Source organism: Primulina eburnea, chromosome 2 (genome assembly GCF_022965805.1).
Source record: "Primulina eburnea isolate SZY01 chromosome 2, ASM2296580v1, whole genome shotgun sequence".
Classification (NCBI taxonomy): Eukaryota; Viridiplantae; Streptophyta; class Magnoliopsida; order Lamiales; family Gesneriaceae; genus Primulina; species Primulina eburnea.
Window position 1 is genome coordinate 45,890,369 of NC_133102.1, and position 26,883 is coordinate 45,917,251.

General features: G+C 42.3%; 3 protein-coding genes and 1 pseudogene across 4 annotated transcripts; 1 reads left to right on the forward strand and 3 right to left on the reverse strand.

The window, feature by feature from the left end:
- Window positions 1-538: 538 nt before the first annotated feature.
- On the reverse strand, window positions 539-2,808 carry LOC140824378 (uncharacterized). Its single transcript, XM_073185971.1, has 8 exons — window positions 2,798-2,808; window positions 2,559-2,730; window positions 2,367-2,428; window positions 2,123-2,233; window positions 1,752-1,873; window positions 1,540-1,671; window positions 1,362-1,433; window positions 539-681 (listed from the first exon to the last, which is right to left on the reverse strand). Exons 1-8 carry the CDS (start codon window positions 2,806-2,808, stop codon window positions 539-541), a joined length of 825 nt encoding a protein of 274 aa, XP_073042072.1.
- A 13,125-nt stretch (window positions 2,809-15,933) lies between these two features.
- On the forward strand, window positions 15,934-17,130 carry LOC140823704 (HMG-Y-related protein A-like). The gene is made up of 2 exons (XM_073185170.1): window positions 15,934-16,078; window positions 16,476-17,130. The coding sequence occupies exons 1-2, from the start codon at window positions 16,028-16,030 to the stop codon at window positions 16,902-16,904; spliced, it is 480 nt and encodes a 159-aa protein (XP_073041271.1). The 5' UTR covers window positions 15,934-16,027; the 3' UTR covers window positions 16,905-17,130.
- Window positions 17,131-17,944: 814 nt separating this feature from the next.
- On the reverse strand, window positions 17,945-23,399 carry LOC140823702 (transmembrane 9 superfamily member 3-like). 2 transcript variants are annotated; one of them, XM_073185168.1, is made up of 8 exons: window positions 23,127-23,399; window positions 22,250-22,290; window positions 21,544-22,129; window positions 21,320-21,457; window positions 21,059-21,215; window positions 19,431-19,915; window positions 18,552-18,773; window positions 17,945-18,383 (listed from the first exon to the last, which is right to left on the reverse strand). In XM_073185168.1, exons 1-7 carry the CDS (start codon window positions 23,270-23,272, stop codon window positions 18,554-18,556), a joined length of 1,773 nt encoding a protein of 590 aa, XP_073041269.1. In that variant the 5' UTR covers window positions 23,273-23,399; the 3' UTR covers window positions 17,945-18,383; window positions 18,552-18,553. The 2 variants fall into 2 exon arrangements, with proteins under 2 accessions (XP_073041269.1, XP_073041268.1); XM_073185167.1 differs by having other exon boundaries at window positions 18,353-18,773.
- A 1,797-nt stretch (window positions 23,400-25,196) lies between these two features.
- On the reverse strand, window positions 25,197-26,231 carry LOC140824816 (ubiquitin domain-containing protein 7SL RNA1-like; annotated as a pseudogene).
- Window positions 26,232-26,883: the final 652 nt, after the last annotated feature.

Sequence of the window (26,883 nt, forward strand, 5' to 3'; positions counted from 1 at the left end):
CCTTCCATTTCTTTTGTTTCAGTCTGCAGATTGTCATGAAAATGTTAGCAGAATATGCAGAACCTTTTGTAATATTGAGAAAAAATTTATTTGAATATCCCATGAAAAATTCTTAATCGTTGGATCTTTGTCAAAAAAAAAATGGTTTTGCTCGAGAAATCAATATTCTGCTTAAGAAACATTTAAAAGAAATTATGAAAAAGGTAACCTTTTAAGTAGAGAAATGAAAGAGAGGAGTTTAGCTGAAGATCTGTAGTAACACGAGAGTGGTGCGCAGAATTGGTTTGAATTTTCATTTTATTCCGAAGGGGAAATGATAAAATTATATATGCATGAGAAAAAGAAAATTAATGCATGCATTGAATCAAAAGATTTACTTATCTCCATTAATTGGATACAGAATAGATTCACGTACGTATACATGTATGGAAATCGATATTTATTATAAGGTAAAGTACATTCCGATTATTCAATCAATTTTTTTTTATAAAATATGAAAATTAATAATGACGACATACGCATAAATCAAGTTTATTGCTTATCCAAGTTTTGCTTGAGTTAAAAAAATTGCATTTGCGCCATCCACAAGTTGACTTCCCGCAATGCTGGCACTGTAAAAATGGTAGAGGCCATGAATTTGGTCGTGAAATATGCAGGCGAGCTTTGATTGTTGACGCGTGCCTTGAAAGGATCACACATAGCAACTCAATATCATCAGAATAGATGATGTATACTTGAAGATGTAGTCTTGATGCTTACAAGATTCCTAGAAGTAAAAATCCAACTGATATTCTCACAGAGACGGTAATCATTAACAAACTGAAATTGTGTTCAACTTCAGTTGGACTGCATGTATAAATGAAGAGATTTGAGTTGATTGTACTGATGATGTGAAGACAAGATTGAAATCAAGTCTTTGTGTGAGAAAATTGTTAGGTGAGATTTGATTTAATGTGGTGGGACCCACATTAAATCAAATAATAAGAAAACGTGTTTTGTTATTTATCTGACATCGTATTTTTTTTTATAAAACTGAACGAAGGAATTAGTTATAAATAGAACTCAATTCTTTCAGTTATTGTATTCCAAAATTAAAAGCTTTTTAGCTTTGATAAAAAGAGAGTAAATAGAAAAAAAAATTATTTTTTTTTTCAGTGCGAGTTAGAGAAATTATTTTTCTCGGTATATTCGGGTTGGAAGTGAGAAATATTGAGTGTATTGGTGTATACACTTGCTGTAATATTTCTTTCAGTTATAAAAGATCACCAGTAGCTCCGTAGACGCAGCCTATTTTGGGTGAACCACGTAAATTTTTGTGTTCTTGTTGATTATTTTATTCCGTATTTTTTGGGTACTATTACCATTGTGATCGGCATCGCTTCGGTTTAATTTCCCAACACTTGTAACGAGCCCACAATCCGTATAGCCTAAACCTGAGAATCGTCAAGAGATTAACAATGTCTGCAGTGACTCAAACAATATACTTTTGCAATTTTTTTATAAATTTAATTTGAAAAAACCTTTCTCTGTAAATATTACATGGATTCATCTTATATACTGAATTGGGGATAAAAAAACTCAGCAGCCTTTCAGTCGGGATTCCGATCTCCCACGGCGAAGGACCTACTCTTGGAGCCTCAAAAACGACATTGTTCAGCTTAATATTTGAACCTAGAATTCAATATTAGACATGATTTAACCAAAATAAAAGTAGGATAAGACTAGAAAAAATATAGAGCATTAAAAATAACCTGTTTGGACGATGATGTTCTTAGGGTGTTTGTAATCTCCAACTGTTCCAGTTCCAGTGACCCATGCAAACAAGCTGTATGTTCCGGGGATCACATTCTTGATCAAGAAAGAATTGATAACCCTAAATATCAAATTATATATTTATCTATAAAAAATAATTGTTCTCCAAAGTTTTTAATAATATCGACCAAGGAAGTGAGATATGACCTTGCTTTCAGTTTGCCATTAGCCTGGACGCCGAGGCGGCTGGGACAGGTTGCTTATTTATGTATCTACATAAAATTATCGAAAAAATAATAAAATCGGGCTTAATCTGACTAAAATCCAACTTACATGACAAAATTGTCTTTACTACCGGTTTATAAATTACCTGTCATGAACGAGTAATTGGCCACTTACTGCACCTAGCTCTTTGTTTGGATTCGAGAAAGTCATTTGAAAGAGGAAATTTATATGGCCAGCTTGCAACTTCCTTCGACATCTGCAATTAATTAATATTACAAATATGTTATTTCAAGTTTTCTTGTATTATATTATCTATCGTCTATTCGCGTTATAATGGAAACAGACGCTCTGCTTGGCATCGTTCCAGAGCACGGAAGGGTTCAGCACACCTTTTTCCAGTATTCTGCTGACTGATATTTGGGGGGCGAGATCTTCCACCGCATGATGCGGGCTACTAAACATCTAGGGGCACATGAAAATGCCACTTAGCCACACTCATAAAAACATGAAGAGAAACCAACAAAATATTGCATAGGACAAAGTTACTACTGTACAAGAAGTGGAAAGTCGTGGAAACTTACAGAGAGCATGGTAGATCCAACATGGGAGGTGAGATAATCTTGCTTTAAAGGGCCTCCATTTTTGAACTCGTGGCTGAGTGTTATCATCCACATCCCCACACCTTGATCATTGCTTGCCCATCCATGAACCTTGTTGTCTTTGTTATCGCATGAGTACAGATATTTAGTCCACCTACCAACACAGATTCGATGAAATCTATATTATGTATGTTAGCTAATTACTGATATATAGGGCCAACTTTTCACACATGGTCAATTTATATTGGATTCACGTGACATTTACATTCTCATGGCATGCAATGTTACATCTCTTAACTCAACAAGTTATTGAACTACAAATATATTGGATGCCAAAAGATACTATCCCACAAAACTCAACAAGTTATTGAACTACAACCTTGATGATACCCCCGGATGGAGGATGGGCTCGGCCCGCTCCCGATAGCCCATCTCAGAGCAAAGCCCAGCATGCATTCGGAAGGAAGCTTAAGGTCATCCGGGAGGTCATCTCTGGCCGACCTCCCATATCGGAATTTCCAGCGATTGGAAAGGTCAGCCGACCTCCCTGGCCGAGCTCTTTGGCCGACCTCCCGAGCCGACCTCCAAGAAGGTATTATCGGGACGATCGGAAACCCTCGGCCGAGCTCCCGAGCCGAGGTCCCATGAGGTCCTATCGTCTCGTGGGCTCATGCCTACGAGAGCCCTTACTCAGATATTAAGCGCGTAGCCCGCAGAGATCAAAGCCCAGAAAAGTAAAGCCCATTAAAGATCTGAATTAAATCTAACGATATCTAAATCAAATCTGGGTGAAGATCTAATCAAATCTTCCGAAGATTCTCAAGATCGAAACCTACCAAAACTAGGACTCTGCGGTTCACCTATAAATAACAGGTTTCGTTAACTTTAAAACACTACTTCTTCTTCATACTTTTCACATTCTCTTTGCACACACAGTTTTCTCTCTCAGTTTTCTGACTTGAGCGTCGGAGGGGCTACGCCGGAACAACCTTCCGGCCCCCTTCTAACACTCTTGTTTGTGTTTCTGGATTTCGAGGTGTCTGATCCGAGCTCCCAAGGTGAAGTTCCGACCTCCCAGACAGCGTTCAAAGGTTTTATCCGAGCTCTCCAAGCAGGGATCTGACCTCCCAGCTAGCATCACCGATTTCAGCGATATCAATTGGCGCCGTCTGTGGGAATATACTGAGAAGACGTAGACATGTGGGGACGAACAGGTGTAAGAACAGGCCCTGCGCGTGGCAACCGAGGTCCGGGAGGTGGCAACCAGGGCCATGCAGATGGCAACCGAGGTCCCAGAGGTGGCAACCAGGGCCATGCAGATGGTAACCGAGGTCCCGGAGGTGGCAACCAGGGCCATGCAGATGGCAACCGAGGTCCCGGAGGTGGCAACCAGGGCCATGCAGATGGCAACCGAGGTCCCAGAGGTGGCAACCAGGCCCATGCAGATGGTAACCGAGGTCCCGGAGGTGGCCAAGGCAGAGGTGTGGCTGATCTTAGTCTAGACCAATTGGCCCAGTTGATCAACACGTCTGTGAATGAGGCCCTCCGTCGAAATCGCACTCCATCACCACCGCCACAACAACCTCCTCTTCCTCCCCCTCTTCCTGAGCATATGGAAGCCATTTGGGAGGAAGTCAGGAGGCTTGGCAGGCGAATGGGGGGCCGACCTCCCGTATTGGACAGAGAAAGTCCACTCTCCCTCGAGATACTGAATGAAGACCTCCCCGTTAATTTCCGCCAACCAACCGTCAAGGATTATGATGGAAGTACTGACCCCGAAGAACACCTTGGAAGGTTCAATAATTCTGCTTTGCTTCACCGATACTCAGATGGGGTCAAATGCCGGGTCTTCCTTACCACCCTAGTGGGACCCGCCCAGAGGTGGTTCGATTTGCTCCCACCACATTCCATTACCAGCTTTCGAGAATTCAGCACCCTATTCATAAACCAGTATGCTACAAGTAAAAAATACTTGAAAACCTCATTGGGCCTATTCAATTTGAAACAAGGAGATACAGATTCGCTGAGGGACTTCATTAGACGATTCAACAGTGCGGCCTTGGAGGTCCCAGCTGCAGCAACAGAAACCTTGGTAAATGCTTTCACGCAAGGGCTCCGAGGGGGACAATTTTTCAATTCCTTGGTCAAAAAACCCCCTCAAAGTTATGATGAGCTCCTGAGCCGAGCCGAGAAGTACGTGAATCTTGAGGATGCACAAAGGCAAAGGCGAGTGGATATCCGACCCGATGATAAAAATAAGGGGAAAGAGAAAGTGGAACCAAGTAGGAAGAGGCCTGCAGAAAGAACAGAGGAACGGAGCCGAGGTCCTGGGCCTTTCCCTTATGCCCCGTTGGCAATGAGCTTGGAAAGAGCTATGGCCATTTGTGAAGAAAGAAGAAAGCTGGAGCGACCGAAACAAGCCGAGAAAGGGCCGCGTTTACCTCCCTCAGATAAGTTTTGTGAGTTCCATCAAGAGTACGGTCACGTCACCAATGATTGCCAGAGATTGGGGGAAGAGGTCCAAAGAATCATGCAAAGAGACCCTCACATGAAGAACCTCCTAGCTCGATCAGAAGGAAGATATCGAGATGAGCGAAGGGATCGGGGACCTCCTGGGGTTAATCAGAGGCCACAACCCCGGGAGAACCGACCCAACCGCGGGGGTCGAGATGACCCCCCGCGACATCAAGGCCCTCAGGTCCAGCAGATTGCTAATGATCCGACCAGAGGAGTGATTCACATGATAACGGGTGGTGCCACCGACGGAGATTCGGGCAGGGCTCGTAAAGCTCATGGTCGGAGATTGGAAAGTTTGGGGTTAGACCTGACCCCCAAAGACGACCCCGTCATTGGCTTCGGGCCGGATGATATGAAAGGTGTTATGGCACCTCATAACGACGCCTTACTAGTCACTCTTACTATCGCCAACTATGACGTCGCAAGAATTTTTGTTGACACCGGAAGCTCAGTTAACGTTCTTTTCAAAAGAACCCTAGACCAAATGAAAGTGGAAGGTTTCGAGTTTGATCACATCTCTACGCCTTTATTCGGCTTCACAGGACATGCGGTCCAAACTGTGGGGCAAATCATGCTCCCCTTATCCCTAGGGGCGGGACCTCACCGCATCACAAAAATGACATGTTTTACTGTGGTGGATGCCCCCTCTTCCTACAACGGAATACTTGGCCGACCTGCCCTGGCCGAATTCCGAGCTGTAAGCTCTACCTATCATCAAAAGCTGAAATATCCTGTGGGGAATGAAGTAGGAGTCGTCGGGGGGGATCAGAAATCCTCTCGACGATGCTATGTGGATGAGGTAAGGCAAGAAGTCAAAAGATCTCGGACAGAGGTAGGGATGATTGTGGCCCAACCAAATATGACCTCCAGAAGAGAGGTTCAGCTCACCTCAGAAGAGGAGCCAGAAACGGTAGAAATAGGGGTCCAGCGGAGTGTCAGGGTGGCGGCTGATCTTGATCCCGAAACCAAGCATGATCTGCTGGCCTGTTTGAAAACTAACATTGATGTATTTGCTTGGTCTCCACAAGAGCTTCGGGGGATCAGCCCCGGGATAATGAAACACCACCTCAACACTCTTCCCGAAGCCCGACCAGTCAAACAGAAGAAGAGGCACTTTGGCCCCGAGAAAGATAAGGTAATAAAAGAACAGGTAGACGAGCTCCTTAAGGCAGGACACATTAGGGAGATCTTTTTCCCAACATGGCTATCAAATGTTGTTCTGGTCCCCAAGAGCTCGGGAAAATGGAGAATGTGCGTCGACTTCAGAGATCTTAATAAAGCTTGCCCGAAAGACTGCTACCCCTTACCAAGGATTGATCAGTTGGTGGACTCCACCTCGGGTCACCAATATCTATGTCTAATGGATGCTTATCAGGGGTACCACCAGATACCCCTAGCAAGGGAAGATCAGGATAAAGTAAGCTTCATCACCTCTGAAGGAACATTCTGTTATGTGGTAATGCCTTTTGGGCTAAAAAATGCAGGGGCTACTTATCAGAGGCTCATGGATAAAGTTTTCTCAAATCAGATAGGAAGGAATGTGGAGGTCTACGTGGATGATATTTTGGTAAAATCCAAGAATTCGGCGGACCTCATAGCCGACCTCCGTGAGACCTTTGCCACTCTGAGGTCTTATGGGTTAAAGCTAAACCCACAGAAGTGCACTTTTGGGGTCAAAAGCGGAAAGTTCCTGGGATATATGGTAACAGAAAGGGGGATTGAAGCCAACCCCGAGAAGGTAAAGGCCATCCAATCCATGTCACCTCCTGGGAATCTCCAAGAGGTCCAGAAGCTTGCCGGAAGAATCGCAGCTTTATCACGATTCATTTCGAGGGCGGCACACCGGAGTCTTCCTTTCTTCCGAGTCCTCAGAAAGGCCAAGAAATTTGAATGGGATGAAGAGTGCGCAAAGGCATTCGAAGACCTGAAGACATATCTGGCTGAGCTCCCGATACTAGCAAAGCCATCAATAGGGGAGCAGTTGTATGTTTATCTATCAGCCACCGAAGCAGCCGTGAGCTCAGTCCTGGTCAGACAAAAGGGCACCGAGCAGAATCCCGTATACTATATATCCCATGCACTCAAAGGAGCTGAGCTCAGATATACGACAGTGGAAAAACTTGCTTTGGCCTTGATCACCACGGCCCGGAGACTGAGACCATACTTTTTGTCTCATCCCATTATGGTCCTCACTAACAGCCCTCTCGGAAAGATAATGACTCATGCTGATATCTCAGGAAGATTGGTAAAGTGGACCACGGAACTGGGAGAATATGACATTCAATATGGACCTCGGACCGCAATCAAAGCACAGGCCTTGGCTGATTTCCTGGCTGAGACTTTGCATGTGGAGATTGAAGACCTTTGGAAGGTCTATGTGGATGGCTCATCCACCAATGAAGGCAGCGGAGTTGGTGTGTTATTGATCTCTCCAAAAGGGGATGAACTAAAGTTAGCCGTGAGACTAGACTTTAGGGCATCCAACAATGAGGCAGAATACGAGGCGGTCTTAGCAGGTCTAAGAGCAGCACGGCAGGTCGGAGCAGCTCGGGTCCACATCTTCTCTGATTCTCAGCTGGTGGCCCACCAAATGAATGGATCCTATGACACCAAGAATGAGAGATTGATAGAATACGTAAAAGCCGTGGAAGCAGCTAAGGAACTCTTTACAGAACTGGTTTTTAAGCAGATCCCCAGGGAGGAGAATGAGGGAGCCGACTCCCTTGCAAAAATGGCGAGCTCACTTCACAGCTGGAAATCAAGAGAGGTGGTGGTCCAAGTAGAACTAAACCCTTCTGTGCACTACCCCTCTCCTGAGCACGAAGACAATGACTGGCGCGCCGAGTTATTAGATTACATGAAAGATGGGGTGCTCCCTGAAGATCCGAAGAAGGCTTACAGGATGAAGCGAAGAAGCCTTCGGTTTGTAATGGTCAACGGAACTCTTTACAAGAGGTCAGCCTTTCGGCCTCTTCTCAAGTGTTTGGGTCCCAAGCAATCTAACTATGTACTAAGAGAGATTCATGGAGGCTGCTGCGGGAATCACTTGGGATCTTACTTTCTAGCACGAAAGGCACTCTTGGCCGGATATTTTTGGCCCACTATGTTAAAAGATGCTCTAGCCATCGTCATCTCATGCGACAGCTGTCAACGTCATGGTAAGCTCCAACATCAACCAGCTGCCCTGATGAAGAGTATTGTGGCGGCCTGCCCGTTTGACCAATGGGGGATCGACATTGTAGGACCTTTTCCCCCGGCCCCAGCCCAGAAAAAATTCTTGCTCGTGGCCATAGATTACTTCTCAAAGTGGGTAGAGGCTGAGGCTTTGGCTAAGATAACTGAAAATGAGGTACTCAAATTTCTCTGGAAGAACATCGTCTGCAGGTTTGGGGTCCCGAGGAAGTTGATATCCGACAACGGAAGGCAATTTCAAGGAAGCCGGATCCAAGCCTGGTGTAAAGAGATGAAGATCCAGCAGCACTTTACCTCCGTGGCCTACCCTCAATGCAATGGCCAAGTGGAGGTCACCAACAGATCCTTAGTGCAGAGCCTGAAGACCAGACTCGGGAGCGCGAAAGGTAATTGGGTGGAGGAACTCCCCAGCGTGCTTTGGTCATACAGGACCACCCCAAAAATAGGCACGGGGGAGACGCCTTTCAGCCTAGTCTATGGAAATGAAGCCGTGCTTCCGGCGGAGATCGGTGAAGAAACACCTCGCGTCACATGCTATGATGAGCAAAACAATGAGAGACGAGCAGCAGACTTGGATTTCGTGGAAGAAAAAAGAGAAGCCGCGGCCATAAGAATGGAAGCTTACAAGAGACGCATAGCCCAGTCCTACAACAAAAGGGTCATTCAGAGGAGCTTCCAGGTGGGAGACTTGGTCTTTAAGAAGGTTCAGGAAGAGAAGGTCGGAAAGCTCGATCCGAAATGGGAAGGGCCTTTTAAAGTGGTGGAAAAGCTCAGCTCGGGTGCCTACTACTTAGAAGACTGGACAGGGAAGAAATTGAAGAGGCCGTGGAATGCTTATCACCTTCGCAAATATTATGCTTAGATATTGCTAGAAGCTTTAGTTTTTTTTGTCATTTACTTTCGATGCAAGGACGTCAGGTCTTGATGCTTTATTCAGATACATTAATAAAATTATGCATTTTTGTTAGAAATTATTATTATTGCAGATAAGGGTTTTCACCCTCAGTCAGATCAGGAGCCCAGAGCTCACCTCATCTTGGTCACGCCAAGTATGAGAAGGGTTTTCACCCTCATTCAGTTCAGGAGCCCAGAGCTCACCTCATCTTGGTTACGCCAAGTATGAGAAGGGTTTTCACCCTCAGCCAGATCAGGAGCCCAGAGCTCACCTCATCTTGGTCACGCCAAGTATGAGAAGGGTTTTCACCCTCAGTCAGATCAGAAGCCCAGAGCTCACCTCATCTTGGTCACGCCAAGTATGAGAAGGGTTTTCACCCTCAGTCAGATCAGGAGCCCAGAGCTCACCTCATCTTGGTCACGCCAAGTATGAGAAGGGTTTTCACCCTCATTCAGTTCAGGAGCCCAGAGCTCACCTCATCTTGGTTACGCCAAGTATGAGAAGGGTTTTCACCCTCAGCCAGATCAGGAGCCCAGAGCTCACCTCATCTTGGTCACGCCAAGTATGAGAAGGGTTTTCACCCTCAGTCAGATCAGAAGCCCAGAGCTCACCTCATCTTGGTCACGCCAAGTATGAGAAGGGTTTTCACCCTCAGCCAGTTCAGGAGCCCAGAGCTCACCTCATCTTGGTCACGCCAAGTATGAGAAGGGTTTTCACCCTCAGTCAGATCAGGAGCCCAGAGCTCACCTCATCTTGGTCACGCCAAGTATGAGAAGGGTTTTCACCCTCAGCCAGATCAGGAGCCCAGAGCTCACCTCATCTTGGTCACGCCAAGTATGAGAAGGGTTTTCACCCTCAGCCAGTTCAGGAGCCCAGAGCTCACCTCATCTTGGTCACGCCAAGTATGAGAAGGGTTTTCACCCTCAGCCAGATCAGGAGCCCAGAGCTCACCTCATCTTGGTCACGCCAAGTATGAGAAGGGTTTTCACCCTCAGTCAGATCAGGAGCCCAGAGCTCACCTCATCTTGGTCACGCCAAGTATGAGAAGGGTTTTCACCCTCAGCCAGATCAGGAGCCCAGAGCTCACCTCATCTTGGTCACGCCAAGTATGAGAAGGGTTTTCACCCTCAGCCAGTTCAGGAGCCCAGAGCTCACCTCATCTTGGTCACGCCAAGTATGAGAAGGGTTTTCACCCTCAGCCAGATCAGGAGCCCAGAGCTCACCTCATCTTGGTCACGCCAAGTATGAGAAGGGTTTTCACCCTCAGCCAGTTCAGGAGCCCAGAGCTCACCTCATCTTGGTCACGCCAAGTATGATGAAGGGTCCTAATCCTCGATTAGTTCAGGAGCCTCTCAGCTCACCTCAGCTCGGCATAAATTTTACAGTCCAAAGTTATGGTTAAGTGGCTGGCCGAGCTCCCAAGGCCGAGCCGAGCTCATACCAAGTTATTACGGTTAAGTGTTCGGCCGAGCTCCAAAGGCCCAGCCGACCTCTCTCAGGGTGATCTCACCGGCTTGTTATGTTGTTAAGTGTTCGGCCGAGCTCCAAAGGCCCAGCCGACCTCTCTCAGGGTGATCTCACCGGCTTGTTATGTTGTTAAGTGTTCGGCCGAGCTCCAAAGGCCCAGCCGACCTCTCTCAGTGCGACCTCATCGGTTTATTATTTTGTTAATGTTTGGCCGAGCTCTAAAGGCCCAGCCGACCTCTCTCAGGGTGATCTCACCGGCTTGTTATTTTGTTAAGTGTTCGGCCGAGCTCCAAAGGCCCAGCCGACCTCTCTCAGGGTGATCTCACCGGCTTGTTATTTTGTTAAGTGTTCGGCCGAGCTCGAGAGCTCAGCCGACCTCTCAGTGCGTTCTCGGTTTATTGTTTGGTTTATTGTTTTGTTCAAGTATTTAGCCGAGCTCCAAGAGCCCAGCCGACCTCTTTTAGCGTGAGTTAGGTTATTGCTTTGGGTGCTGACCTAAATACGAGAAGCTGACCCGGTGTGAAGGATGAAGGCATAATACACTCATATATAAATTAAATTCCCGAAACTAATACAGCTAGGGGGAGGACCGCTGCTCATACATCGGGAGGGAGGTTCTCCACGACCTTCTTAGCATCCAAAAAATCGGCAGAGGTCCCCTCAGGAGGGTATCCAGCATCTTTGAATTGGGCCACCGCACCATCAAAACCCACGTAGATGAAGTTGAGGGCCTTTTCAGCAATGACGTCCAGAAACTCCTCCGACTTCAAAAAAGCCTCTTTGAAGACCTCAGTCCCGTTGGCAAGGTCAGCCCGGGCTGAAACGATCTCCTGCTGAGCTACGTTAAGTTCCTCCTTAACGGCCTTTGTCTCCTCCTGAGCAGCATCTAGACGAACCTCAGTCAAGCGCAGCTCGTTCTTCAGCTTCCTGGTCTCGGCAACAAAGCCCTCCCTCATGTCGGCCTCCCTCCTCGCCGAGTTGGCCCGTTCCTTATCCAAGGCCTCCGTAAGGGCAGCAAGTTTGCTCTCCAGATCGGCCGAGGTAGATTGGAAGGACCTCGCCTCCCTGGAAGACTGCTTCCGGATATTATTGGCCCTGAAAGCCACCTCGGCATTCAGCAGAGCGGCCTGCATTAGAAAAATGTTAGCCAAGTTTAAGTGGCATAAAGAAACAAGCTGAGTTTACTTACCTCGGCACTGGCGCTGGTGGACCTCCTGGTAAGCTCAGCCCAGTTCAGCCCATCCAAGAACTCCGCGTCGGCCTTCGAGGCGATGTCCCGGAGAAGGGCCCCAGCCAGAGGGGATGGCCCTGCCCCAACAATACGCAGGTCCTCCCGATACATATCGTACAGATTGGAACGACAACGGAGAACTTGTGAAGAGGTATCTGACCTCACCTGCCGAAGGGGCAGGGCTTCAGTTTGAACATGACCGAGCTCCCCGCTGCTTCCAGATTGCCCATGAGAACGGGGGGTCTCGGGAGCTCGGCGTTTCCGAGAGGAGCTCGGAGGAACCACTTGAGTCTCAGCAATGGAAGCAACAGTAACCTCCTCCGCGTTGACCTCAGCAACCACGGCTTTGCCTTTGTCTGCACCGGCCGAGCTGGCCTTCTGTTGCCTCCGGGCTTCAGCCTTTTTGATAAGGGCATTCATGACTCTAGCAGCTGAGACAAAAGCAGTGGCTCAGGTTAGTAAAAAAAAAAAAAAAAAAAAAAAAAAAAAAAATGTGTGTGTGAGGGGATCAGCAGGGGTCGGGCTAAAGTTCCATACCCTCGTTGCCTTGGGATGTGATCTTGGCCGAGCTGAGCCCATAATAACTCAAGAGGTCCTCGGCTAAGAGAGTGGGTGTATGGAAACGCCGACCCCTGATCGCCTCGAATGGCCCGAGAAAGGTGCTGCTCTTACGAAAGCCCGAGAGGGGGCATGGGAGCTCAGGAAGAGAAACCCTCCACTGAGAACAGATGTCCCACTGATCGGAGGGCTGAACAAAGAAAAAATGGTTTTTCCAGTGTTTGTTAGAGCTCGGGGCCCCCTCAAAAAACTGACAATTAGGCCGAGCTGAGAAATAAAAGGGGCCCTCCTCTGACCTCTTAGGGAGGTAGAAGTGGGAGAAGGAAAGAGGGTCGACTTCATAGCCCAAGGCTTTGAAAAGAACTACATAATTGCACAAGGTACGGAAAGCATTGGGAGTGAATTGGCCGAGGTGGATTTGGTAAAACTGGCTGAGCTGCTGAAAGAAAGAAGGAAGTGGAAATCGAAGGCCAGCCTCTAATTGGTCCTGATAGAAGGTATAGTAGCCAGGAGGGGGATTGTTGGCTCGCTCCTCAGAGTGAGGGAATATGAAATCATAATCGGCAGGGGCGCACGAGATAGCTCGGATGCGGAGCTCATCCGAGGTATCCAGCCACGAAGGGTGGAGCTCGAACCAGGGGTCGGACGTCCTGATTGGCTCCTCTGGATAACTGAGACTGAGCTGATTCAGGGCTGCCCCATCATCATCAGGAACGAGGCGGGAGCTCACCCCCTCAGTCTCAGGACACCCACCTGATCCCGAAGCGACTTCCGTGAGGGGGTCGTACTGATCCACCTCACGGAATATCCCCTCGGAGGTCGACAAGGAAGAGGGGTGTGGGGAAACCATGATAGCAGTACCTACGGAAGGTCGGGGAATAAGGCAGAGAGTTGGAAAATGAGAAGATTGCGTGGAGGGTCGGAGCCGAGGTGAAGAAATCCAAGCGTAAGAGTGACTAAGTGGGGTTTGAGATGGTATTTATAGAGGGACCTTGAGGAGATCGGACCGTTGATTTCGGGTGACGTGGGCGGCTAGGATGTTCTCGAAGATCGTACAACCAACTTTTGGCTTGACAGGTGGCAGTGTCGGTTCGTATTCAGGTCGGGAACCTGCAAAATTAATAGTGGAACGCCTCAGCTTTTCACAAGCTCAGCAGACGTCATAAATGGATAATTCAGTGTAGCTCGGAACCGGTGGTCTCAGCTCAGCCCCATAAGAATATTTCCGATCAGCGCAATGAATAGCCTTTTATGGCATAACGGAGTAAGTAGGGGAGCTCATCGGATAGCCCAGGACGGTCGAGGAAGCCCAAGACTCAGCTCGACTAGAGGATTTGCCGATCACATCAGGACATACTGACATGTTGTCACGGAAGGCCAGCATAGCCAAATAGCTTCTAAGCTCAGTCCAGCCAAAGACCACCAAGATCAGGCAACTATGAGCCTCCGGTTTATGACGTCAGCTCATCCAGCCGCTCAGTCATACAGCACGATTCAATGATCTTGAGCTCAAAATAACCATGGGCAACCGGGAGCTCACGCCACTACGAGCTTCTGGTTTTCAACGTCAGCTCGACTCGAGGGGGGGACTCGTGATACCCCCGGATGGAGGATGGGCTCGGCCCGCTCCCGATAGCCCATCTCAGAGCAAAGCCCAGCATGCATTCGGAAGGAAGCTTAAGGTCATCCGGGAGGTCATCTCTGGCCGACCTCCCATATCGGAATTTCCAGCGATTGGAAAGGTCAGCCGACCTCCCTGGCCGAGCTCTTTGGCCGACCTCCCGAGCCGACCTCCAAGAAGGTATTATCGGGACGATCGGAAACCCTCGGCCGAGCTCCCGAGCCGAGGTCCCATGAGGTCCTATCGTCTCGTGGGCTCATGCCTACGAGAGCCCTTACTCAGATATTAAGCGCGTAGCCCGCAGAGATCAAAGCCCAGAAAAGTAAAGCCCATTAAAGATCTGAATTAAATCTAACGATATCTAAATCAAATCTGGGTGAAGATCTAATCAAATCTTCCGAAGATTCTCAAGATCGAAACCTACCAAAACTAGGACTCTGCGGTTCACCTATAAATAACAGGTTTCGTTAACTTTAAAACACTACTTCTTCTTCATACTTTTCACATTCTCTTTGCACACACAGTTTTCTCTCTCAGTTTTCTGACTTGAGCGTCGGAGGGGCTACGCCGGAACAACCTTCCGGCCCCCTTCTAACACTCTTGTTTGTGTTTCTGGATTTCGAGGTGTCTGATCCGAGCTCCCAAGGTGAAGTTCCGACCTCCCAGACAGCGTTCAAAGGTTTTATCCGAGCTCTCCAAGCAGGGATCTGACCTCCCAGCTAGCATCACCGATTTCAGCAACATCACTTGACATCAATTTTATATGATGTTGCTGTGTTCAATACTAGGTGCGTGTAACAAATCAAGTTTATTCGTGAATTTCTTGAGTCGATTCAAAAATATTTGATTTATATTCGAAATTATCGAATTCGCATCCGTCGAATCCAAGAATGTTCGAAATTTTTTCGAACCGACCTTGAGTCGATTATGCTCTATATTTCATCCGTCTCTCATGAACTTTAATATATTTATATTAATTTAATGTAGTTACATATTATAAATAAATATATTTCGAGCCATTATTTTTAAATCGAATTCGAGCAAAAAGATATTAATATTTTCTAGCTTCAGATGAAACTCGAACTCAAATATATTTAATTTCAAGCTCAAACATATTAATTTGAATCGAATTTCTTAATTTTTTTTCTTATTCGACTCAATCCAATTCAATCACACTTGGCAATTTCTTAATATTTTCTACTAGTTATATTAAACATCTAATTTCTTAATATTTTCTACTAGTAATATTTTTCCATTACCGCTTGGCAAACAATGAAAATAGTTTGAAATTCTGATTTCATTGTTGGTCATGTAAATTTACCGTTTAGTAGTTTTTTCACGGGAGTGCTGTATGAAACACATATTATAGGGAAAAAAAAAGTAAAATTATAATATGAAAACATATAATATAAATAATAAATAAATAACTCAAAACATAAACATAAAAAACAAAAACTTGTGTGAGACGGTCTCATAGATCGTATTTTGTGATACGTATCTCTTATTTAGGTCATCAATGAAAAAATATTACTTTTTATGCTAAGAGCATTACATTTTATTGTGAATATCGGTAGTGTTGACTCATCTCATATATAAAGATTCGTGAAACCGTGTAACATGAGAGCTACGTACCCAACATAAAATGTACATCACAGTCCATGTCATCAATTCTCGTGATACCATTTCGACGCATTTAACTCAGTCGATCATCACAACCTTTACGCAAATCTCAAACGTCCATTCCCTCTCACAAATTTTTTTTTTTAAATTTTAATTTTTAACTGGAAGTGAACTTTAATTTTATCATATTATTATTTTAAAATTAAAAAAAAAACTTATTTTATTGATATTCATATTATTATTAAAACCCTCGTAATAATTTTGTCGATAAGTTCTTCATACAGATTTCTTTCACCGTAAAAGCTGACCTCTTTCGTCTGTTTGCTTTTTCTCTCTTAATCCCAACTTCAATGGCAACCGAGGAGCTCGGCAAACCACCGTCGCTACCTTCATACCCGCAGGTGAAAGTATCGAGTTTTGAACTCAGACTTTTACTTCTTAGTTTTCTAAATTTCCTTTCCCTTCCTGCTTATAATCATTTGTTTATTTTTATTTTTTTTTTGGAAGAATATTGGAGATTTTCATGTTTGTAGAGAACCCCATTTTTTTCAATTTTTCTTGGAACCCTCATTTTGTGAGTTTTGATTGTTTCTTTATTTAGTCATGTCTTGAAAATGGTGCTCAACTTTTTACGGAAAAGGAGAACCTTTACTTTGTATCAAGTTTGAGTGTTTATGACGCTTTCAAGTTTTTGACCCTTCTGTTGGTAATATTTTGGTTTTGTTCTTTTGGGACCAAAAAATTGTTCAAAGACGGAGATATTGCTTACTTTAGGGATTTTGATTTTCATCTTCTCAGATGATTACGGAAGCATTGGATGCGATGCAACAAGGTGGAGCAAACAAATCATCTATAACAAAATTCATGGAGTCAAAATACGGAGAAATGCCAGCTGGGCATGCTAATTTGCTATCCGATCACCTGACCAGAATGAAAGACAATGGGGAGCTTCTACTGATCAAGAACAACTACATCAAGGCGGGCCCTGATGCCCCGCCCAAACGTGGTCGTGGCAGGCCTTCGAAGCCGAAAGATCCTTTACCTGAGGGTGTTGTCCTTGCTCCTCCTCGACCACGGGGCCGCCCAAGAAAAGATCCCAATGCACCTCCTGTCCCCAAGAAACCAAAGCTTCCACCAGGCCCACCAAGCGTTTCCAAGTCTGGAAAACCAAGGGGGCGGCCGAAAAAGATGAATCCAGAGCTGATGCAGAATGGTGTAGAGGCTTGAGGTAATTTGCAGGTGTAGTGTTGGTGGTTGACTTGTTCTGGTTCTTTAACTATAGATGTTTATGCACTTCAATAGCTGTTTTAATTGGACGATGGCTTTAGATTTCCATGTTTATGTGTTGTGTATTTGGCTATGGTTAGTGTACATCGGTGGACGTTCTTGTTTAGTTGTAGTTGGTTTGATAGGAGAGAGATCTAGTGCATTTTATGTGGTTGACTTAGTTTTCTACTGTTGAATTTTATGTATTTCTTGGCTGCTCCTGCTAATGGCTGTTGCTTGTGGATTAGATGTGTCTTAATCCTAGGAATAGTTGATTAATGATCCTACAAAATAAATCACTGCAAGTTAATGGTAATCTTGTTGTGATGGATGTCTAGGTTCAAAATTTCTAGTCGTACAATGTTTGAATACTTTAATATCCGTTTGGATATATTAAAATTGGATGAGAATGTTAAAGATTGTTTTGTTGTTGTTGTTGTTGCATGACATTGATATTAGGAACAAAATTTATCAAGAATGGTGGGATCTGAGCAAAAACCACTGTTTGAAATTTGTTTTAAGCTGATGGGATTTTGTGGTTTCAAAACTTCTGGACATTATTTATGCGGTGATGGTTTCCTTGGACCATAACATTCCATTTTACGGTGCTGGGCATTTTGGTCCACCATGGAATCTTGATTGCCAATGAGATTTCATTTTTTGAATCAAAAGATTTCAAATTTGCAAGCCTTTGGTTTTTACATATTAATTATATATTTGTCAAGCGTCATATTTTTTGAAGTGTGGTATCGTTTATGATTCTGTTTCGTGTCATATGTGCGTGTGAGTGGTGGCGTCCACATTTGATCCACGGCAAAGATCGCCGATAGGAACTGAATCGACTACAGATCGTTAGATTTCATTTTAGTACATATGTTATCATCAGAACCCAGCCGGTATTTAGGGAAACATGTTGGTGGGCTTCTTTTCTTGTACTAGAAATATTTGACTTACAGCGCATAGATTGACGAGTTAAATGCGTCATCTGCTTTATAGAGTAATTAATGTCGGTAAGAAAACTTGTATAAATAGTAATTCAATAAATACACTTTTTCAACAAATTATCATGGATAAACGTGATATGAAAACAGTGGGGAATGTATTTAAGCCTAGCACACGAGCTTCAAGAATTCGTCCAATCTCAGATGCAGCTTGAGAACTTAGAAAAAACAATTGAACATGGATCGCAACAAAAAAATTTCGTCACCTAATGAGCACAATAATAATAATAGCTTGCTTTAAGGACACCGAATTTGAACTTGGGGTTCCCTGATCAAAAGGCTCAAGGTGTAGCTAGAATCAAGCCAGCCCAACAAGATCAAAGGCAAGCCTTAAACCCCAGCTTGTTGGGCTCTGACTAATCTCAAACATAGAACTTTCAAGGACCATCAGAAGAAACGCATTCGAAGTAGTAGCAAAACTGGGTATGGCAAAATGAACCTAAAATAAACAAAGAACAATAAGTAACTTTTGAAGAGTGACTGTAAGACACTAGAATCTCCCATTTGAGAAGGCCAATCGTCCTTGATGTTACTCTTTCATTGCAAATTGCCTTACAATAGTTATCAAACATTATGTAGAACAAGAAAGTCAGATGACTCAACTTACAGCTACTCGCATTTGATCGAGCGGTAAATGTGTCTGACAAAAAACAGTGCTGCACGGAATCCAACTGTCCCCAGCATAAGGAAGAAGCCATAGCAAACACATGCCATGTACCCAAAGAAAAATGAAGTTTGCATAAAGCCAGACATGTCTGAACGTGCGTAAAAGTAATACAAGCAATATCCGTATATGAACAGCCCAGTAGATCCACCACACAGAAATGATCTGTAAAATTATCCCATCAATCAAACCAGTGAGTTTCTCGATAGGTAAGAAAATAAAGTAAGATTATTTAGATGAGGCTCTCGTGAGAGCCTCTCATTAAAAAATACACACACAAATAGGTTGATATAAAATAATAATTCAGGTTAATCGAGTAGAAATCCTTTCCAGGTTGTTTGGGTCTGAATACAACCACAAAAAACTGTCAATGAGACAAAACAATATGGAGAAATCACCAAAATCAACCCTAAAAGTTGACGCTCAATCACATGGATGAGAAAATGAACGATAAATGGGATATTCACAAAACATAGTACAAAGTTTCCTCACATTCCATATTATCAGTTGCATCAAGAAGAGTTTATTGTACCCCTGTGTATTAGGTTAGTAATTAATAGTGAAGCACTCAAATCTTCTTAATAGCATAAAAATATGGTTCATATGGATAAACCTACAAGTAATTTGAACTCTGACCACAGAATCAAATCTAAACTGATGCACTATTCTAGAAAAATAAAGTGATTTCATATCAATGAACACTATTTAGCTGCGGCTAACTAGGTAATCTAATTTTAGCAGTCGATGCATATAAGAACAAAGGATAACAAATCCCAGCAATAAATATGACAAAAAACCGAGAACAAAAAAAGCATGTTATACCTCCACCACCATTCATGATCCTCAGCAGCAAGCTGGAAGTAAGTCAATGCCACGGTAATAAAGGCTGTGACGATCAAAAGGATGATGAAGACTATAAATAAAATGCTATAGATGGTGTAAATCCTATGGCCCCATACGCTGGCAAATATGTAATAGAGTTCGATGTATATGGCACTGAAAGGCAAGAATCCAGCCATAGCCATCTGAGGTAGAGTTCCACGGTACCAAGGCAATGATGGTATCTCTCTGGGATATTTCGTGGTGCGACACGGAGCTTGGAATTCTGCCTTGCTATTCTTTCCAGCAATCCCTCCCAAGACTAACAATGGAGATGTCACGAGGGCCCATATAAGAAAGATGACAACAATAGTACCAAATGGCAGTGCCGCTGTGGCACTGTAAGCAATTGCAACGGTATTAAGGAAGCAGAATGCAAGAAATAGCGGTCCGCAAAATAGACTTCCAGTCAACAAAAGATTCCGAACCTATAGAATGAAAGTGGAGCAGACCATCATCTTTTGGAGTCTATAACATAACCTTTTTCCATTTTCTTTGTATAAATGTAAACAAATCAAAGTAGCATTTGCCATTAAACAAGATTAAAATCAGCCCAAAATAACTATTAGGCATTTACAACCTTTATTACTCTGTAGTCTGTAGTTTCTTGACACTATCACACTAATGGAGTCTAGCAGGCAAAATTAAAGCAGTGATGGTCAACAAACTAGACTCTGAATAATAAGGAAATAATGTGGATAGGACAAGAAAAAAATATCTAAAGCAGCCCTACCATGCAGATCTACCTCCCGCATCCAAGCAAACCACACCTCCCGCACCCAGTTAAATCACATCTCCTCTCTTCTATCCCAACCCCACCCCCCGGCAAACCAATACCCCACTCTAGCACCAACAGATTTTTAAATTATGCAAATACATAGATTCATCAGTCAAACAAGCTACTCCATATTCTAGTCAAATTGCGTCAACATAATGAAAGAAAATTCAACTTAACAAAAAACTGAAACTGTATATCCCAATAAAGTAACTAGCATCTAGTTTCAACATTCAGTCGTGAAAGAGTAAGTTAAAATTGTGCTCAGTATTGCAAAAAAGAACGATTGCTAGTCTGCCCAGTTCCTAAGGCTGAACAAGTTGACTCAGCACAAACTGAAGGACCTAGGCTTTAATTAATCATTTTTAGAAACAGCTCAATCATAGGCCCAACATTCCCGTTGAAAAGTTTAGCAACTATATCTTGTTTCAAGTAAATTCCCATTAACAAGTTTAGCAACTATATATCCTTTAATTAGGTGAGCAAACTGAAGGTTGAATGGATCAACAAAGTAGCAATGTGCCAATAACTGGATGCAAACCCTTACTGGACGCCTAGACACTCACATCTAATAAGTGACTAACAAATCAACATTGTAAGGCATGCAATACTAACAATGTATCCTTAAAATCAAAAATAAAGTTTCTTCTCTTAATATTTAATTGGTTACACATATTTACTACTACACACATTCAAGTCACCTTTTAATCTGTGATGATGTCATTAAAACTGATCGTATAGATGAATTAAAGTCGAGTTCAAAAGTACAAAGGGACATATGTAAACCCAAGCATACCCAGTTTGTTCCTTCCAGTTGTCCATAGAAAGAGGCAGCCGTATAGCCAGCGATCCCTGATGTCAGTGCATAAATGACAACCAAAGCCGTGAACAGAGCTCCACGATTGTAAGGGTAAAATACACCAACCAATGCAAGTATAAAAATGAACACCGTACTGCGGAGAAAATACACAAAGACGAGATTTTAACGTTTTGTGATACGCAACCTGAAAATGATCTCTAAGTCTGGGAGGAGAATGCAGCTAATTTATATACTTACAGAGTAAACAGCTGGCTGCCAGAACCAAGGCATGCAGCGAATAAAGATTTGTACTTGGGATACCTGAATACATCACCATGTATGTACTTCCAACCTGTTTCCTCTTGATCATCAACTGCCTCATCATCATGAGCATACCTTCACAAGGATATAATAATAAAATCAACATTTAATGCGAAACCATTCTAACTCCGAGAATTAGATAACTATAAGAATGTGCTCACTTGACAAAATCATTCTTGAGAACTCGCATGAGAATAGTAGCCAGAAAACCAGTCAGAAGAAGAACTGTCACACATGAATTGATTATAGAAAACCAATGTATTTCCAAGTGACGAGGCTGTGAAGAAGACTGGGAATACTTCTCCATTCTCTTCTCAAAAGGAATTTCTGTTTCCTTCCATTTTACAGAGTACATGAACTCAACATCAACTTCCTTATCCTCGGTTACGTCTACAAGGGCATTAGGGTCAGCTCGTGCATTTATTTCGATCACACGATCCTTATTGTAAAATATTTCAAAATGAAGATGCTTAAATAGGTGATATTTGAATTCGCTGGGATCAGATTTTCCTTCTTTATCAACTTTCCCCAAGAAACCCCAGAGGGGCAAGTCATCATAGTACATTTGGAAATAGTAATCTTTTGATACCGCACTTCGGAATTTCGAAACTTCTTCCTTCGTTAACTTCTGTTTGCAAACTACTTCGGAGTCTCTATCCTGCAAAAAGTCTAGCTTATATGGGGCACTGACAAGTCTATCGCCATTCAGAACTTCCCCAAGGGCTTCTTTCTTCTCTTGCACATCAACTACCAAGGAGATTCCACCAATGACAAGATAGATGTTAGTTCACAAAAACTTTTCCAACCAGTTAATCTTAGCAAATCATAATTAAAGTAAAAAAGAAATGAAATGATTAAGAAGTAAACCTGGTGAACAGAAAGGAAGATCAAAGTAGCGGTACGTTTCACTGGTACAAGAAACAAATATATCAGTCATCGATGCATTGTAAGAAAATGCTTTCTCCTCGCATATAAATGAGAGTTTTTATATTTACATAGCATTCACAATCAAATCAAACTCTGTTCAAAACTCTAACAACATGAATAATATGGCTCATGTATCGGACCATTGCACAAATCATAGTTTCCTAAGTGTTTTCACCTAGATTTTGATTGGAGACACTGTATGCTTTAAATATTATCTTGACTTTTCCTAGCAAATAAATGACAATGTAACCATTCAAAACTTGTGTTAATTTTCACAGCCCATCTCCTATTTAAGAGATAGAACTCGTCGACTTTCTTCACAACGAATCCACGGAGTTATAAGACCTCAGGAATAGTGATAGTTTATGAAAAAAGAGAGCTTTTTATGACCAACCCAGTAACACATCTCAATCCCTCGGAAATACAGTGAAATAGAAACCAAACCCAAAGGAAAAAAATCCATCAGGAAACCCACAAAATAAAATCTTGAAGCAGATTCCGCAACTCGATATAAATGCACAAACAATAAGCACATTCCATGCCATCAACGGAAAATTGATGTGGCAAAATAATCCACCAAAGAAAAATCAAAAGCATATCTTCCTTAACAAAAAAAAATGTCGATCAGCACCAACAAGATCCTACTCCACTCCAACTCCACAAACCCCATAAACTCCATCGATACCAATCACGAAAAGAAGACCAGTCACAAAACCTTCAATTCGCCAAATTCTAAAACAGATCCCACAACCCCGATACAAATAACCAACGAGGCAGCCGAACAAATAGCCAATCAAGCAGAGAGAAGGGGTTTCACCTAGGATTATGAAAGGGCCCGACTTTATTAGCATAGAGCGGCACTGGATCTCCGAGTTTGTACTTGTGATCCGCCGCATCGGACCTCACCGTGACCACGGCGCACAGCAGGAGTAAAACGACGGCGTACCACGCCTCTCTCTCCATTTTCACGCGAGCGTATTCGAAGGGGAATGTGTGGGATCGCAGGATTTTCAATGTTGAAGTAGCGAGCTAGCGAGCTGACGGACGAGATTTCGATCTACGGTGAATGAGAGGGGTATTTCTCTTTGGGGGTGGTGTTGGGTGGTGGGGGGGGGGGGGGGGGGGGGGGGGGGGGGGGAGGAGGTGGTTAGGGGTACGAACCACGAAGAGTGGAATTAATGGAATTAGGCAGCTGATTATGACTTCGTAACCTTCATTAAGCAAACATATTCATGTTATACATTTTTTTATTATTGATTTTAAATGTTCCATTTTAATATTTTGTGTTTAAAAAATACTATCAAATTTAATTGCATCTTAATTAATTTTATTTTAGTAATTTTTAATTTTAATTTAAAATTATGAAACGATTTTTTATTATTTATGTATATATATAAAAATTAATTGACAATACTGACAAACGAATAAAAAGAATTTAGGTGTAATCAAATTTGATTTAGTAATTTGAAATCAAATCTGTCGAATAATAAAAAATTCTATTTAATCTAAAAAAATTAAATTTTCTCAACGAAATAATTTTTAAAACATTAAAATTTATAATTTGTACAAATAATATTAATAAAGTGTAAATTTGAAATGTTGTAAAGATTTGTGAATTATATATAAAAAAAATTATTAATTTTTAATGGAAAGGAGAATATGTAAAGCAAGTAAAAATGTCAATGATATAGTGTTATTTTCAGAAGTAACTAAGCTATCAACATATAAGATTCGAACTGAAAAGTCTCGTCAGTTTCTGGCATTGAATGATCTTATACACTTCGTTTATTTGAGAGATAACTGAACAATCATTTCTTTGAAATAAAACAATAATCTCTAATGATCCGAAATTAAATGTTCTAGGGTGATCTTTCTATTAGAATAATAAATTAAATAGATAGATTTTTTGTTAGACGATAAATTCGTGACATGGATTAACTTGATCTTTACGTAAAATAAAAAAAATATTTTTATAAGTTAAATTAAATAAATGATTTATCTAATAAAATTGAAATGAAATCATATTATGTGTTATATCATATGCTCGGACGTCTGATTGATTTCGTACTTCAACAAATTAGTGTAATCATGTTTTAAAAAAAATAAAACAAAAATCAAATTAGTCTAGTCTTCAAGATTTTGCATCGGAAGTGACCACTGAATTTCAAAGAGCTCGAGTAAATCAGAATAAATAGATTAATATTAAAATTATTTTATGTCTTCTGTATACACTTCCTGTTCAAACTGTTCAATATGAAAATAAAGCCTCCGCGAATTTTTTTTAAAAAATTCATAACTTCCCAAAACCTGAACTTCTATATGTCCCTAAAACAACTTATATTATAACATATAAAAAGCATAATAAATTTTATTAGCATAGATCCATCTATTTACATGTTTGAGGTCGCAACATTGATCAATTTGGACCAAATTAAAAAATTATTGTTAAATATCTCGCATCATTTTGGATTATATTCTATAAAGTTGTATGTATGAAGTTGGACAATCATTTTCTTTTGAGATAACTTTAGGATTGAGTTAGATTTAAGTCTCAATTTTAACATAATATGATAGACATGTTCCGATCTTGACTCAGGCTCACCGTTATATGTTGAAATGTCTTATTAGTCACACGATAAGTTATTATAAACATACCGCTCCAGTTGTTCATTCATGCTAATGAAGTCTGTGTTAAATGTCTAACATTGGTTTGATTAAGTTTGTAAGAGTTGTACATATATGTATTTGGACAATCATCTCCTTGAATTAGCTTTCAGGATCGAATTATGTCGAAGTCTAAATCTTCCTAGGTACTCACATGTAAGATAATTTTAAATATGATAATCATTAATCATGATAATAAGTTCAAAGAAATTGAAACGATACCAAGAGTTCTCTTCTTTCTTTATCAAGCATATGAGTAATGTGTCATTTACACAGCAAAATCAAACAATAAGCTCTGAAAAATTACAGATCATCGTGATTACCCAACCAAAAAAAATTCTGCAAAATCAAGATCCACCCGAAACACTCCCACCAAAGGTCTCGATTGTATCCCCTTGCCCAACATGATGCCACCTGAAAGACTTATCATCATCCATCACGTTTTGTTTGTAGATAAAGAAATACCCGTCCTTCGGAAGATCAAGCTGCATTTCTTTATCCAGCTTCTGCAACTTCGTCCTCAGCTCGCCAACATCTTGCCACGGATTAACTTCCAATGGGACTCTCTTAGTGCCATGTTTAGTGAGAACGACGATCTTCAACTTCCGGGGTCTATTAGCAGCAGCATTCACGGATGACCCCGTTGAAGTGGTTTCCGGGGATGCCTGGACGTGGACGTCGAGTTCTGAATTATCAGCGAGCCCACAGTCTTTAAGGGATCGACGATCATGCAACTCCACCCCGTTCGCATGGATAACAAGTCTACTTATCAGAATGCCTTCAATCTCCTGGATTTTCTCTTTTAACCCTCGAACCGTTTCGGTAACATTCATTCTAATTAACCGTGATACCAACCTTGGAAGCCGGCATTTTCAGAACGAGGTGGATCTTGGACGACGAAAGATCTTCGTCGTCCTTGAAATTAGGATCCGAAGCGATTTGCAGCTCGATCCGGGATCGATCAAGGATTTCGGAGTAGTGCACATTGAGTTCATCTTGCAGGACGTCACCGTTGAAAGTTAGGGTTTGTCTGGATACGGGAATCCCTTGATATTTTTCAACCATTTCCTTGATTTCCAGCACTGTATCGAAGTAGCCCACTTCGATGAAGAAGGGTTTACCTCTATTCGGTACGAAGAACAGATCCATCAATCCTTCATTGACGAAGAAATGTGTGTGCTTTAGAGGGATAGAGCGCAATCGAAAGAGAACTGGCCAGTTATATATGCATGGTTGCAACAGAAACCCGAGATTGATGGACGAGTTAACAGATATAGATTGCGGTGTTTCAGTAATATCATGTACCAAAAGAGAAGATGGTATGCACTATTATATTACAATTTAATCAATTATATATTTGTATTATACTATATATTATGGTGTTCTGATATTGGATTTTGTCAAGAAATGATCTATGTTGCTTATTTTTTTTTTTTATATTTCATTCATATAATCTAAAAAGCAAAAATTTGTATGAGACGGTCTCACGGGTCGTATTTGTGAGACAGATATCTTATTTGGGTCACCCATAAAAAAGTATTACTTTTTATGCTAAAGGTATTACTTTTTATTGTGAATATGGGTAGGGTTGACCCGTCTCACAAATTATGATCCGCGAGACGGTCTCACAAGAGACCCACTCAATCTAAAAATAATAAAATAGTTTATTTTGAAAATTACTACGACCGATGTTACTGCCAACGAGGATGATGGCTTTCTCAAATATATTTTGTTTCAACTATAATCAATTCTCGATTGGCTATATAAAAGTATGAGTGGGTTTCGTGTGAGATCGTCTTACGGATTACAATCTGTGATACAGGTCAACCCTACCCATATTCACAATAAAAATTAATACTCTTAGCATAAAAAATAATACATTTTCATGGATGACTCAAATAAGATAACCG

Excerpts from the sequence above, each read along its gene's own strand:
- LOC140823704 (XM_073185170.1), top strand. The coding sequence starts at position 16,028 with ATGGCAACCGAGGAGCTCGGCAAACCACCGTCGCTACCTTCATACCCG. Across the intron at positions 16,079-16,475 it reads CGCTACCTTCATACCCGCAG|ATGATTACGGAAGCATTGGA; the intron begins GTGAAAGTATCG and ends TCATCTTCTCAG.
- LOC140823702 (XM_073185168.1), bottom strand. The coding sequence starts at position 23,272 with ATGGAGAGAGAGGCGTGGTACGCCGTCGTTTTACTCCTGCTGTGCGCC. Across the intron at positions 21,458-21,543 it reads CTCAAGAATGATTTTGTCAA|GTATGCTCATGATGATGAGG; the intron begins GTGAGCACATTC and ends ATCCTTGTGAAG. Across the intron at positions 19,916-21,058 it reads AACTGGAAGGAACAAACTGG|GTTCGGAATCTTTTGTTGAC; the intron begins GTATGCTTGGGT and ends TTCATTCTATAG.
- LOC140824378 (XM_073185971.1), bottom strand. Across the intron at positions 1,434-1,539 it reads AGTATATAAGATGAATCCAT|GTTTAGGCTATACGGATTGT; the intron begins GTAATATTTACA and ends GACGATTCTCAG. Across the intron at positions 682-1,361 it reads AAGCGATGCCGATCACAATG|GCACGCGTCAACAATCAAAG; the intron begins GTAATAGTACCC and ends GATCCTTTCAAG.